At 41.8% G+C, this 13,193-nt stretch overlaps 1 protein-coding gene across 1 annotated transcript; it reads right to left on the bottom strand.

The window, feature by feature from the left end:
• Nucleotides 1–374: 374 nt before the first annotated feature.
• LOC141145591 (proteasome subunit beta type-5-like) lies at nt 375–12,080 on the bottom strand. Its single transcript, XM_073632420.1, has 3 exons — nt 11,807–12,080; nt 6,992–7,298; nt 375–1,338 (listed from the first exon to the last, which is right to left on the bottom strand). Exons 1-3 carry the CDS (start codon nt 11,984–11,986, stop codon nt 1,052–1,054), a joined length of 774 nt encoding a protein of 257 aa, XP_073488521.1. The 5' UTR covers nt 11,987–12,080; the 3' UTR covers nt 375–1,051.
• Nucleotides 12,081–13,193: the final 1,113 nt, after the last annotated feature.

Below are 13,193 nucleotides of genomic sequence, written 5' to 3'. Positions count from 1 at the left end.
AAACAAACACTGATTTGACACCACTAACAATTAGAAACTGGAATGAGCGCCCTTAAAACAAACATTTTGGAACAAAATTCTACAAGTGAATGGCCAGCTTTATTCTGAATGAGCAGTCTCTTTCCCCTGGCAGCACTGCATATTATAAGAGCCAGGAGACTGCACACAGGTCAGTAGAGGTAACGAATCTTATTGGAATTCACTGCTAGGACAAGTACCAACGTATTCGTCTTAGTGAAAACAGTAGTAAAATTTGAAATCCCCAACACATCAACCATCTTATACTCTAAGGCTGGATTCATGCTTTTGCATTTTAAAGCAAATGTATTTCGGTTTAGCCCAGTGGAAACCATTTAATAAAATCAAGCTTACAGTTTTAGAGAAATGGTTTAATAGGATATAATACAGATTTTATGTGATAAACAAGGGTCAGAACTCCTTTCATACAATGCTCATCTATTCAATATGAAACTGTTCACATTCAAACGTGACAAGGAGCCTCAAATATTGCTCCCAACAAAGACTGAACAAAACCTGGACAGGGTGGAAATAATAGGGATCTGCTTAAAGAACTCCATGATGTAAAGTTTGGAATTTACAGATGTTGTCATAACCCTTTGCTATGAACTATTCACTCTCATAAATGAGCTTGGTGACTAACCATTATCAGTATTGGTGTTTTGCCAAATCAACAGACGAGAAAGCCTGTAAGTAAAACTTCAGATTTTATTTTTTCCTAAAACATCCAAAATAACTGTTTGGAGAGAACTAGGCAAATTTTCTGTACCTGCATGGTTTAGAAAGATTTAAAGGAAACCTGTAGCGAAAGAAAAAAAAAAAAAATTTGCAAACCAAAGCTAATCGCTCCTCTTCAAAATGCTAGTTGCCTGACTTGTAAGGCTGATCCAGTGATTTTAACACCGAGATTCACAGATCAAAAACAAGTAGATCAAAAATAGCAGGATGTTAGCATTTTGAGGTGGTAAGCAATGGTACGTTTTCCTCATTACAGTTCTCTTTAGGTATTTAATGCTCCTACTCTATGGTGTATTCATTCAGTCAGTCCTTTGTATTTTTCATGTAAATCAGCCACGTCATCTTGAGACACACGCTGCCAACCATCTTCCCGAACATGGTAGAGATTCACTACTCCACCAGAGTAAGCATCACGGTATGTGGCTTGATAAATTGAGCGCCGTGCCAATTCTTGAGCTTCCTCCGCTTCCATATTATAGTCATATCCCCGATCCAGGACACCATAGGCATACATAGAACCTGAGCCCACTGAGAATACAGAGCCAGACACACGGTTCCCCTCACTGTCCACATAGTATAGACCTGGGCAGAGAAAAGCACATATTTAATATTGAGATATATTTGTAGAAACCTCACCTAAAGCATCCTACAAATTCTTGTTTTCAGCAATAAAAAAAAAAAAAAAAAAAAAAAAAAAAAAAAAAACTTTAGTCCAAACCATCCCCCCCATGTTTTATCCGTTTAAACTCCATTGTTCCTACCTTCCTTTCTGGTGTGCCAGAAATATACCTTCCTCTGACATGACAACACATCTCTGAATCCCTAAACACGATGGAGTTGATTTACTAAAACTGGAGTGTGCAAAATTTGGTGCTGCTGTTCACAGTAGCCAATCAGCTTCCAGGTTTGTCAAAGCTTAACCATTGGCTACCACGCACAGCTGCACCAGATTTTATGCATCAATCCCATGGTGTTATATCTATATTATTATATATATATATATATATATATATATATATATATATATATATATATATATATATATATATATATATATATATATATATATATATATATATATATATATACACACACACACACACACACACACACATACATATGTACAATAAATTAGAATTCTGGAAAAATCAACAGGTGATATGTTTTGTTGCAGTGGATTTGCAGAGCAGCCCCAGATCCTCTTCTGGGGTCACTCTTCTATGCTCCTGGCCCCTCCCTCCTGTTGAGTGCCCCCACAGCAAGCAGCTTACACCCAAGCCGAGCTGCAGCTCTGTGTGTCCATTCAGACACGCAGCTGCGGTTTGGCCCCGCGCCTTCTCCTGAGTGGCTAACTGACTTAGGATTAACAGCAGCAGGAGCAAATGGCGCCCCTGCTGTGTCTAAATCAGGAGGGAGAGTCCCAAATGGCTGAGACACTCGTCGACATCGCTGGCTCAAGTATTAGGGGGTAATGGGGCGGCTGCTGCACACTTTTTATCTTAATGCATAGAATACATTAAAAAAAAAAAAAACAAAAAAAAAAACAGACTTTACAACCACTTTAATTGTGTAGTTAGCAGGGCAAAAAGTGAAAAAATATCCAGAAAATGCATTTCAAAAAAAGTTCTAAATTGATTTGCATTTTAATGAGTGAAATAAGTATTTGATCCCCTATCAATCAACAAGATTTCTGGCTCCCAGGTGTCTTCTATACAGGTAACAAACAGAGATTATGAGCACTCTTAAAAGGGAATGCAACTAATCTCAGCTTGTTACCTGCATACAAGACACCTGTCCACAGAAGCAATCAGATTCCAATCTCTCCACCATAGCCAAGACCATAGAGCTGTCAGGGACAAGATTGTAGATCTACACAAGGCTGGAATGGACTACAAGACCATCGCCAAGCAGCTTGGTGAGAGAGAGAGACAACAGTTGGTGCAATTATGTGCAAATGGAAGAAACACAAAATAACTGTCACTCTCCCTCGGTCTGAAATCTCAGTCTCCATGCAAGATCTCACCTTGTGGAGTTTCAATGATCATGAGAGCAGTGAGGAATCAGCCCAGAACTACATGGGATAATCTTGTCAATGATCTCAAGGCAGCTGGGACCATAGTCACCAAGAAAACAATTGGTAATACACTACGCCGTTAGCCTCGGTTCACACTGGGACGACTTGTCAGGCGACCAAGGTCGCCTGACAAGTAGCGTCCCGTTCAGTACAATGGAACCGTTCTGTACGACTTTGGGGGCGACTTGCATAGACTTCTATACAGAAGTCGTTTTGCAAGTCGCCCCGGGGCAAGTCGCCCCGGCAGTCGTGTGCAGGTCGCCTCGGTGAGGCGACCTGCAAGTCGTGCCGCCTCTGGTGTGAACCGAGGCTCAAGGACTGAAATCCTGCAGCACCTGCAAGGTCCCCCTGCTCAAGAAAGCTCATGCACAGGCCCACCTGAAGTTTGCTAATGAACATCTGAATGATTCAAGGGAGAACTGGGTGAAAGTGTTGTGGTCAGATGAGACCAAAATCAAGCTCTTTGGCATCAACTCAGCCTGTTTTGAGAAGGAGGAATGCCTCTGACCCCAAGAACACCATCCCCACCGTCAAACCTGGAGGTGGAAATATTATGCTTTGGGGATGTTTTTCTGCTAAGGGGACAGGACAAATTCACCACATCAAAAAGGGACAATGGACAGGGCCATGTACCGGCAAATCTTGGGTGAGAACCTCCTTCCCTCAACCAGGGCATTGAAAATGGGTCGTGGATGGGTATTCCAGCATGACAATGACCCAAAACACACGACCAAAGGCAAAAAAGGAGTGGCTCAAGAAGAAGCACATTAAAGGTCCTGGAATGGTCTAGCCAGTCTCCAGACCTTAATCCTATAGAAAATAATGTGGAGGGAGGTGAATGTTCAAGTTACCAAAAGTGAGCCTCAAAACATAAAATGACTTGGAGAGAATTTGCAAAGAGGAGTGGGACAAAATCCCTCCAGAGATCTGTGCAAACCGGGTGGCCAAATACAAGAAACATCTGATTGCCAACAAGTGTTTTGCCACCAAGTCATGTTTTGCGAAGGGGTCAAATACTTATTTCACTCAATAAAATGCAAATCAATTTAAAACTTTTTTGAAATGCATTTTTCTGTATATTTTTGTTGTTATTCTCTCTCTCGCTGTTAGAATAAACCTACCATAAAATTTTTAGACTGATCATTTCTTTGTCAGTGGGCAAACATACAAAATCAGCAGGGATCAAATACTTTTTTCCCCTCACTGTACATGCTGGTGATTGTTTATGAAATGTAAATTTGCACTTATTTCATATTTTTTCACTTTATGACTTTAGATGTTTTTATTGATATATTTTAGTTTCATGCACATCAAGTATTGTACGATTTCTATTATGTTATATTGATTCAGCGTCACACGATTTGATTTATTTTTGCACACAGTTGGTATCACAGATTTTGGTGTAGGCTGTCTTTATGTGTTAAAATCTTCCCCAGCGCAATGTCTGGTAGAGTGGATTTGATTTAAATCACTAGTAAAAATGTTCGACTCAATCATACAGTTTGTAGTGTACATAGATTTGCAAAACAATGGGATAAAGCAATATTCCTGAACTTTGTTTTATCTCGTGGTTACTGTGAAATTGTGTGAATTCATCAATGCACTACATGTTGTTATCTCAGCTTGCTTGCTTGGAGTTTACCAAAAATGTAAATATTGCAGAATATACAGCCTCATGCTACATAACTAGGCTCCATATATCTTAAATAGAAAACTATATTTAGATAGATTTTAATAGATTTTTTTTTATAAAAATCATTGATGATCTTTATCCACCCTGATGTCTGGCTGCTACTTGCCAGAACTTCCACATGGTGGCACTTTTTGGCAGCATGGCACAGCAGCTGCTTACCAGTCCTTAGCAGTTGTGGGTGTATTTATTTTCTCTTATTCAGGCTTTTTTGTTCACTTTTACCTGGTGATCCTGCCAGTAACTATGCTCACACATCGTACTGTATCTATGCAGGTGCAACATTGTCACTCCTGGAGATGAACGGTGTTTGGCCCAAATGAACTATTTCCATTACTAAGTGATGTGGTGGCTGTATCATACTGCAGTAGCATCAGCTACATACAATATATAGCTCTGTGTTCTGGCAGAAATACGGGCCACTTCCTGTCTGCTGCTGAACAAAATCAGGTAAATGCTTCTCAGCCATTCAGGAGAAGCCTTGTATTTTTATCAGGTGGAGAGGTAGGGGGATTGGCATCATGATCTCCACCTCCGCCAGAGGAACACTTGTATTCATTGATAAAAATACAAAGCTTCTTCTGAATGGCTGAGAAGCATTCCGGTCAGCTGGATTTTGGTCCGGCAGCAGATAGGAAGCCTCTTGGACTGCTGGGGAACACAGCTTTGCCATTATGTATTTAGATAATGATACTATCGTATAATACAGTGCACACAGTGGCTGCATCACTCTGTGATAAAAATAGTTTGTTCAGGCAAGTTTGGCTTAAACTATCTATTTAACATGACAAAGAATTTAGCTTTAATTTAAATAAGCAGTTGCTGACCTTGGTAGCTGCAGCCACAGTGGAGTAATTTATTCTTAAGATTAAAAGGAATTTCTTTTCTATTAGGCCCCATGCATACAGCCACCTGGGGGGCTGTGATGTAAAATGTGGCTGCATACAGCTGCCTACAGAAATTAAATTACAGGATGTGGCTGTAAGCAGGTATAAACCAGTACCTGAGTACACACATATGGCCATAGCACCTTGGATGCAGACAGTCTGCATCCAGAGTTGTATAAATAAGCACAAGTACCAGAATATACTCGCATCCATATATTATTTCTATAGGCAGCTGTATGCAGCAGCTGTCACTAAACACAACAGAGAAACTTATGGCTCCTGGGCAAGGAAATATATCTGAATTTTTATGTTGTATGACTCCAGGCGAACATGTGCATGAGGCCTTACTTCCTCTTGGTAGCTAATCTCCCCCTCCCAGCAGCAAGCTGACAAGCCTTACAGCTTTTTAATCCCAAATGTAAACACTGAGCAGACACGAAAGGTAGAGAGAAAAGGAGAGAGAACAGTGATGAGATCTCAGTTGACACACCATTTCTATTGTAAATTTGAGAATTAATTTCTCCACAGTAGCTGTAACTACGTAGGTCAGTCAGGGCTTATTGCAAAGCTAATTTATTTAAAAATAGCAAAAAACTCAAGAACAAAAATTTATATATTGCAGCTGGTCAGTCCTTAGATATGGTGACTGCATTAGTTGTTATAGGACTAGAATGCAGCCCTCATTACTGAAAAGTTCTAGTAGCAGAAGTCCATCAGAGGATTAACTATCTCAAAATCCATACATAAGTGGACATGTTAGCAATATGGAAGCCAGTGGCTGGAAGCACATTGAAAAATCAGGAGATGCAGACATCCAACACACCCTGTGATGCTAAAGATTCTACCTGCTGTGTAGCTCTGCAGAAAAGACTGGAATCACAGCCAGCAGGAAAGGTAATTATTGTCATTGTTCTTTTACAGCTGATATTTGTTTCATGTTCTTTGCTGCCTGTATGGCATTATTACAAGCAGAAGGGCAAAAATGGGGCTTATGAGTAGGTAAGTAAAAACACTAAGAATTCATTAGTCACTGACACAGACTATTAAATGCTTTCTAACCCCATGAGGTGGTTCTAAAACCTAAACATTTTTTTTTACCTTAATGCATTCCCTACACTGTCCTGTCCTCACTCCATCCTAGCAGCTCTCTTCTCTCTCCACGCTCTCACAGGGAGGGAGCACGGCCAAGCCATGCTGTGTGTGTCAATGGACACAGGCAGTGTGGCTCGGGATCGAGTCAGTATATGTGCCCCCATGGCTTTCTATGGGGACACATGGGGAAGAGGAGGAGCCAGGAGTGGTAGCAGGGGACCCCAGAAGAGGAAGAGTGGGGTCACTTTGTGCAATTTTATTGCACAGAGCAAGTATACAAGTTTTATTATTATTTTTTTTTTTTTTAATTAAGACTTTACAATCACTTTTATTATGCCTGGGCCATCTCTATGGGCAAACCAAAGCTGTAGCCTGCCAATAAGGAGTTCTATCAAGATGGCAGGTATCCAGATTTAGGAGCTTCATATTAACGGAACAACAAAAAACACCAAAATAAGTGATGTTAATATTAAAGTTAAATTTTCAACTGACCTGGTCCCCTCTTGTCCCATCCACAGATCATGGTTCCCATAGATAGCCCCATGCCTTTGTATTGATATACCATATTAGCCAGCAGTTTGGATGCTGCAGCAACAGATATTCGCTCCTTGTTTCGTAGCTCATAGATGCGGCACTGACGAGCAAGAAGCCTCTCCCAGAAGCTACAATCAGCGGCACCTCCGGCCATTGTGCCCAACAGGTAAGGGTTGATTTCAATAACTTTCTTCACTGTCTGTGAAGCGATGTATGAGCCAGCTGTAGCACGGGAGTCAACAGCCACAATAACTCCATGTTGAAACTGAAAAGAAAACGTCACCATTAGAAATATATACATGGATCGTTGAAACGGTTCACAATTCACATTATGGCGCGTGTTAAAATAGACTGAGTATATTAAAAAAAAAAAAAAAAAAAAAAAAAGTGCTCGCTTAATCATTTTTTTCCAATAATTAAAATAAAAATTTTGAATAAAAAAAAAAAAATTATATATAATATAAAATAAAAAAAAACACAACACTCCCACAGCTTTTTTTTGCTTGTTGTTGCTTTGATGATGGGTAGGTCATGTGTTGAAAATGTTGTGTGTTTTCTTTTCTTTTTTGTTGTAAAATGTAAAAATTTTGATTGAAAAAAACAAAACAAAAAACATGGACTAAGTAATGGGCTACAAATGCACCACAATGAAAGAAAAAACATGTACGACCCTCTTTTAACACAGCAAGTGGTATCTGCATGGCAGTGCATTGTGCTCTACTGTACAATTCGCTATGAATGGCACCGCAACATACATAGAGAGGGTGTATTGCCACAATGCATAGGTGTGAATGGGGCCCTGAGAATTATGACAGCAAAGGGAATGTATGGGGTTTTTGCACATATCTACTTTCTTGATCATGTTTATCATAACTAAATATAATAGTCCATGATGGCTTATTGAATTGCAAATGGGCGCTTTAAACAAAATCACAATTCATGGCAAGCTGTGACTGCCTTCTTTAGGTGTACACAGTTGGTTGGGGGCTATAGAGTAAGAGAGAAGAGCTCAGAAGGGGGGATGAGATTAACAAAAGTACACTTCTCCATGCGATAATCAGCGCCATAACATTGATAGTTGTGATCTACCAGGTCCTGCTGGGATTTGGGGGGCCAGACACTTGCTCAGTTCTGTCGCCATTTATAGAAGGCCTTGTATTTTTTTCATTGAATATAAAGCTTTCTCTGATTAGATGAGGTAGAGAGAAGGGGCAGGGGGATCTCCAATCTCCATCTCTTCCAATCAGAGAATGCCTTGTATGCCACTAATAATACAAGACGTTCTACGAATGGTGACAATTTCAATCAAGGAACCTCCCATGGTCAGTGTGCAGAAGGGAAGCTGCTTCCACAGGACCTGGAAGATTGTGGCTATTACTATAGTAGTGCAGACTACTACACTGATTGTTGGCTTCCCCGGTGGTCCCTCAGGTATGAGATGTGCCAAGCTGGACCAATGCAAGTTTGCAATACAGATCATTCCTAGAGTTCAACTTTAAGGAAAGTGGAACCTTCAACAGTAACAAAACCTCATGCCTCCATTCCCCAGGAAACCATAACTCCAGGTTTGGTACAAACACATCGGAGTCTAAATTTTACAACTGTACTATGCTTTGGTTGGTTTCTGTGAAGCTAAACATAACTAAGCATAGTGTACCGGATTTCAATATATCATGTTACCTTTGTATTGTAGCATGGGGGTAAGGGGGGACTGGCTCTTGTCATAACATACAACAGCATAACTGTATATTATGAAGCACTTTCATCCTAATTCGCTCTCCTCCGGTGTTGTTGAATCCACACTCGCTGTTGCCGCTTCTAGACCGGAATCTCCTCACTGCGACCCCTGATGATGTAACTTCTTCATATGCACACTGGGTTTATAGTATGCCAGCTCCTACTTGGCATCATAAATAAACAAAAAAAAAGATCGCTATACTTACCTGTTCTGCAGCCGCTCTGGTCCAGTCTACAGCGACACCTTTTGTGTGCAGGAGAAAGCCGACAATAGCTGGGAATTGACATCACTCATAGACGTACTATGCGGCTTCTGTTGTAGACCGCCTCTCCTGCACACCAAAGCCGCTGCCGACAGCTCAGCCTGGGACCGTAGAATAAATAAGTATAACGATCTATTCTTTACAGGTTAGAGTAGGCTTAGAATGGGGGTGGGAGTAGGTTAAGGCCTCATGCACAATGGCATTTTTCTTACCGCTTTTAGCAGCATCAGACATTATTTATTTATTTTTTACAGCTTCAAAACACCCCTCCACGTTATTCTGTGTGCCCATGCACACATAGGAGCATAGGCATTTCTAAGCTTGGAAAAAAAAAAAAAACACTGGGCCAGCGCGTTCAGAGCATGATAACATGATGTTAAAAAAAAAAAAAAATGAGCTGCGAAAACAGAACGCCAGGAAAAAACGGCTGTAAAAACGTGCTTTTAGAAACCTTTTGCATTGGCATTATTGCGTGCTTAGCCGTGTTACTGTTTAGCAGCCTTTCTCTGCCCTCTTCTATTTTCCACTCCCAAATCCAATTACTACTGCTTAAAAGCGCTTAGACCCCTTTCACACTGGGGTGCTTTGCAGGCGCTACAGCGCTAAAAATAGCGCCTACAAAGCGCCCTGAAAAAGCCACTGCTGTGTCTCCAATGTGAAAGCCCCGAAGGCTTTCACACTGGAGCTGTGCACTGGCAGGACGGTAAAAAAGGTCCTGCTAGCAGCAACTTTGGAGCGGTGAATACACCGCCGGCATAGCGCTGCTGCAGTAGCGCATTGCGGTGGTTTTAACCCTTTATCGGCCGCTAGCAGGGGGGTAAAACCACCCCACTAGGGGCCGAATACCGCCGCTAAAAATAGTGCCGTTTTACTGCCGAACCCGGCCCAGTGTGTACGGGGCCTTAATGCTGTACAGTATTTAGCCACTTTTACAGCTTTATGTTGCTGCTCCAGAACGCGCTGGCCCTGGGTTTTTTTTTTTTTTAGCTTAAAAATGTCTATGCTCCTAAAAGCCTATGTGTGCATGGATACACAGAATAATGTGGAGAGGCGTTTTGAAGCTGTAAAAAAAAGGGACATTACTACCACTTTAAGATATGATCGGCAGTTATTAAACACATCGCTAATTCCACCATTTAATCTGATTGATTGAAATATAAATGCATTCATGGATAAAGCATATCAATGCTGCTGGTTGATGCAAAACAGTTGATAATTTTCCACCCTGGCTGATCAACTCAGTTTGATTAAACCTGATCTAAGCGCAGTCTAAAACTGATTGGAAGAGAAATTTCAGCTATTCGATGGTTTGCAGATACAATTGTTTTTATAAAACTGAACAACAATCAGATTTAGGGAAAGGGATATCACCGCTCCAGGTAGGTCAAACGAAGATGGAAAACCTCTCCTCCAGCTTAGAAGCCCAGGTGCTGGCAATGCATAGAAGATCTTACGCGTTTCACACTACAAACAGTGCTTAATCATAGCTTAGATTGAGCTATGATTAAGCACTGTTTGTAGTGTGAAACGCGTAAGCTCTTCTATCCATTCTGCTGTGGCATACATTTTGATGATTTTTTGAATAAAAGGCAAAAAACTTTTTCAGAGTGCGGTTGTACAGAACTTCTTTCAGATTCGATCAGATTTAAAAATAAAAAAAATAAATAAAAATGTAAGTGTACAGCCATGAGACATAAATGTACATATGATGCACTATGGGCATTGATGTTAAAGAGGTTGTAAACCACTGCAGAAAAAAAAAAATTAAAGAAAAAAAAAATCAGTCTTCCCCTGTAAGACAATGGCATAATGTGCTAGTTTGCATTGCAGACTAGCACATTATGAAATAATTGCCTTAGAACAAAGCTCTCCAGCGACGTGCTGTCACCGCTGACAGGGCTTCCACCTTTCTCTGGTCTTCCTTCCAGGTTTACGGCTGTGTGAGTGGCTGGAGCCACAATGACGACACTACATGCGCATGCGAGCCCTCGGTTCCAGTATGCCGAATCTTCTGAGCGCATGCGCTGGTGTCGTCACTGGCTGCATCCATAGTCTTACCTGTAGGTAGAAATCACAGAGCAGACTTCACTACTACTTTAAATAAAAATGTAGGCCTCGTTCACACAAGGCAATTCCATACTTGCCCCGTGCAGGACCATGTTGTGCAGCTACGGGGATACACAGGTGTCCTATTGTGACTGGTGACTGCCCAGACACAGCCGTTGTGTGCCAACATGACATCTCTGTGGGTGCAGGACCCTGTGTGCATTTGTGGACCCGCACACATGTGATATTGGCACACAACAGCTGTGTCTGGCAGTCACCTGTCCTAACAGACAACAATGGGATGCCGCCTTGGTTTTTGCATGCGACACCTGGCCATACCTGTGCCAGCAGAACAGGGTCCAGTAAGGGGCACACATGGAATCGCCCTGTGAGAATGAGGCCTTAGAACTTCAAATGCATCATCCATACAGCTGACTTTTCTGCATGACCCAGCATCCCATATACACTGGGCAGTGCATCTCCCATACAAACGGTACCTTGGAGGGAACTTGTGTGCATGGTAACCAATCAGCTCCCAGCTTTTATTTTCGAAGCTAGGAGCGGATTGGCTGCTCTGCACAGCTGCTCTAGTTTTAGTAACCCCTCTCCATAGTGCTGTATACGTTATTTATCATATGAGTGGGTACATATTAGTAATCAAATGAAACAAAATGCACTTATTGCAGCAATAGAAATCCCCATCCTCCTCCTCCCTGGTGATCAGCACCTTGAAGGCCAGTGTGGTGGTCCCATGTAAGAACTCGATCCCAGGATCGGCCGTGCCGTCTCCGGCTCCAGGCAGCACATGGAAGCTCAGGCCCTCGGTGTTCAAGCCGCAATGTGATGGATTATCCCGCCGCTGCATCCACGATAGACCCTCCGATCTCACAACACTAGCCAGCGCCATGTTCTCTCCCAGCAAAGCACCCGGCGTGACTACGACTATTGGACAGCCCGTCTCCTGCCTGTTACATCACTATGACAAAGCACTATTGCGGCCATTTTGGAAAAGGGCATGACAAAGCTGGCCAATGCCTTTCAGCGCCATGTTTATGAAGGGAAGGATTGTAGTTGGGGGTGACACGCTAGTCGGGCTGGGAACAAAGTGGCAGTCCAGATTTAAGGCTGCATGCCATACAAGCAGTTGTACTGTAGCTGCTAAAAAAATAGTCTTGTTTGTGTATGGTTTTTATATGCAGTAGAGGGAAATCCACAACATTTGTTCATTTGTGTCATGGCACAGCCTCTCTCAACCTGGGTTCTGCAGATGTTGCTAGGGGTGTCTTCACCACCTCAAAACCAGACACTCCCCCCCCCCCTTCCTGCCCCGGGGGCATTTTTCAGCTTTTACACTTCGAATGACAATTACTCAGTCATACAACACTATACTCAAATACGTTTTATATCACCTTTTTTATAGACAGAGCTTTATTTTGGTGGTATTTAATCACTACTGTTTTATATATATATACACATAGCTCCCAACTGTCCCTGATTTGGAGGGACTGTCCCTGATGTGGAACGATGTCCCTCTGTCCCTCTTTCCTCCTCATTTGTCCCTCATTTTAGTCTGATTTATTAGTTGTATATAAAAATGCACTTTTTATCTTTCAAAAAGTGTTTTCCAGTGCTAAACCTTTCATCCAAATTCTAAATTGCTGCATTTGTAACTTTTAAAAGCCAATATAAAGGAAAAGTAGTGGTAAAAAAAAGCACTTGTGGGTTTAATTAACCTTTTTTTTAGGGTTAACTCTCCTTTAAGAGGTTGTGGCAGGGGGCGTGTCCTATGACTACATACATTTGCTAGTAGGTGTCCCTCATTCCCATCTCAAAATGTTGGAAGGCATGTATATGTCCTATGTGTCCTACGCACCACCTGTCAAATGCTCTCTGAAAAATGATCAGAGCATGGATGGCTCTTTAGAGAGCATTACACATGTGGATGAGTCCTTATCATTATTACACTATGACTGGTGTGTTGGTGATCAGGGACACTGGTATGACAGTGATCAGGGGCGCTATGACTGGTGCGAGGGTCATTATGTAAACTATGAAAGGTGTGGCGGTGATTAGGGACACTGACTGGTATGACAATCATCAGGGGCGCTATTACT

The sequence above is a fragment of the Aquarana catesbeiana genome, linkage group LG01 (assembly GCF_042186555.1).
Source record: "Aquarana catesbeiana isolate 2022-GZ linkage group LG01, ASM4218655v1, whole genome shotgun sequence".
NCBI classification, from domain to species: Eukaryota; Metazoa; Chordata; class Amphibia; order Anura; family Ranidae; genus Aquarana; species Aquarana catesbeiana.
Note: the sequence above shows the minus strand (reverse complement) of the source record. Positions and strands in the feature narration are given on the sequence as shown.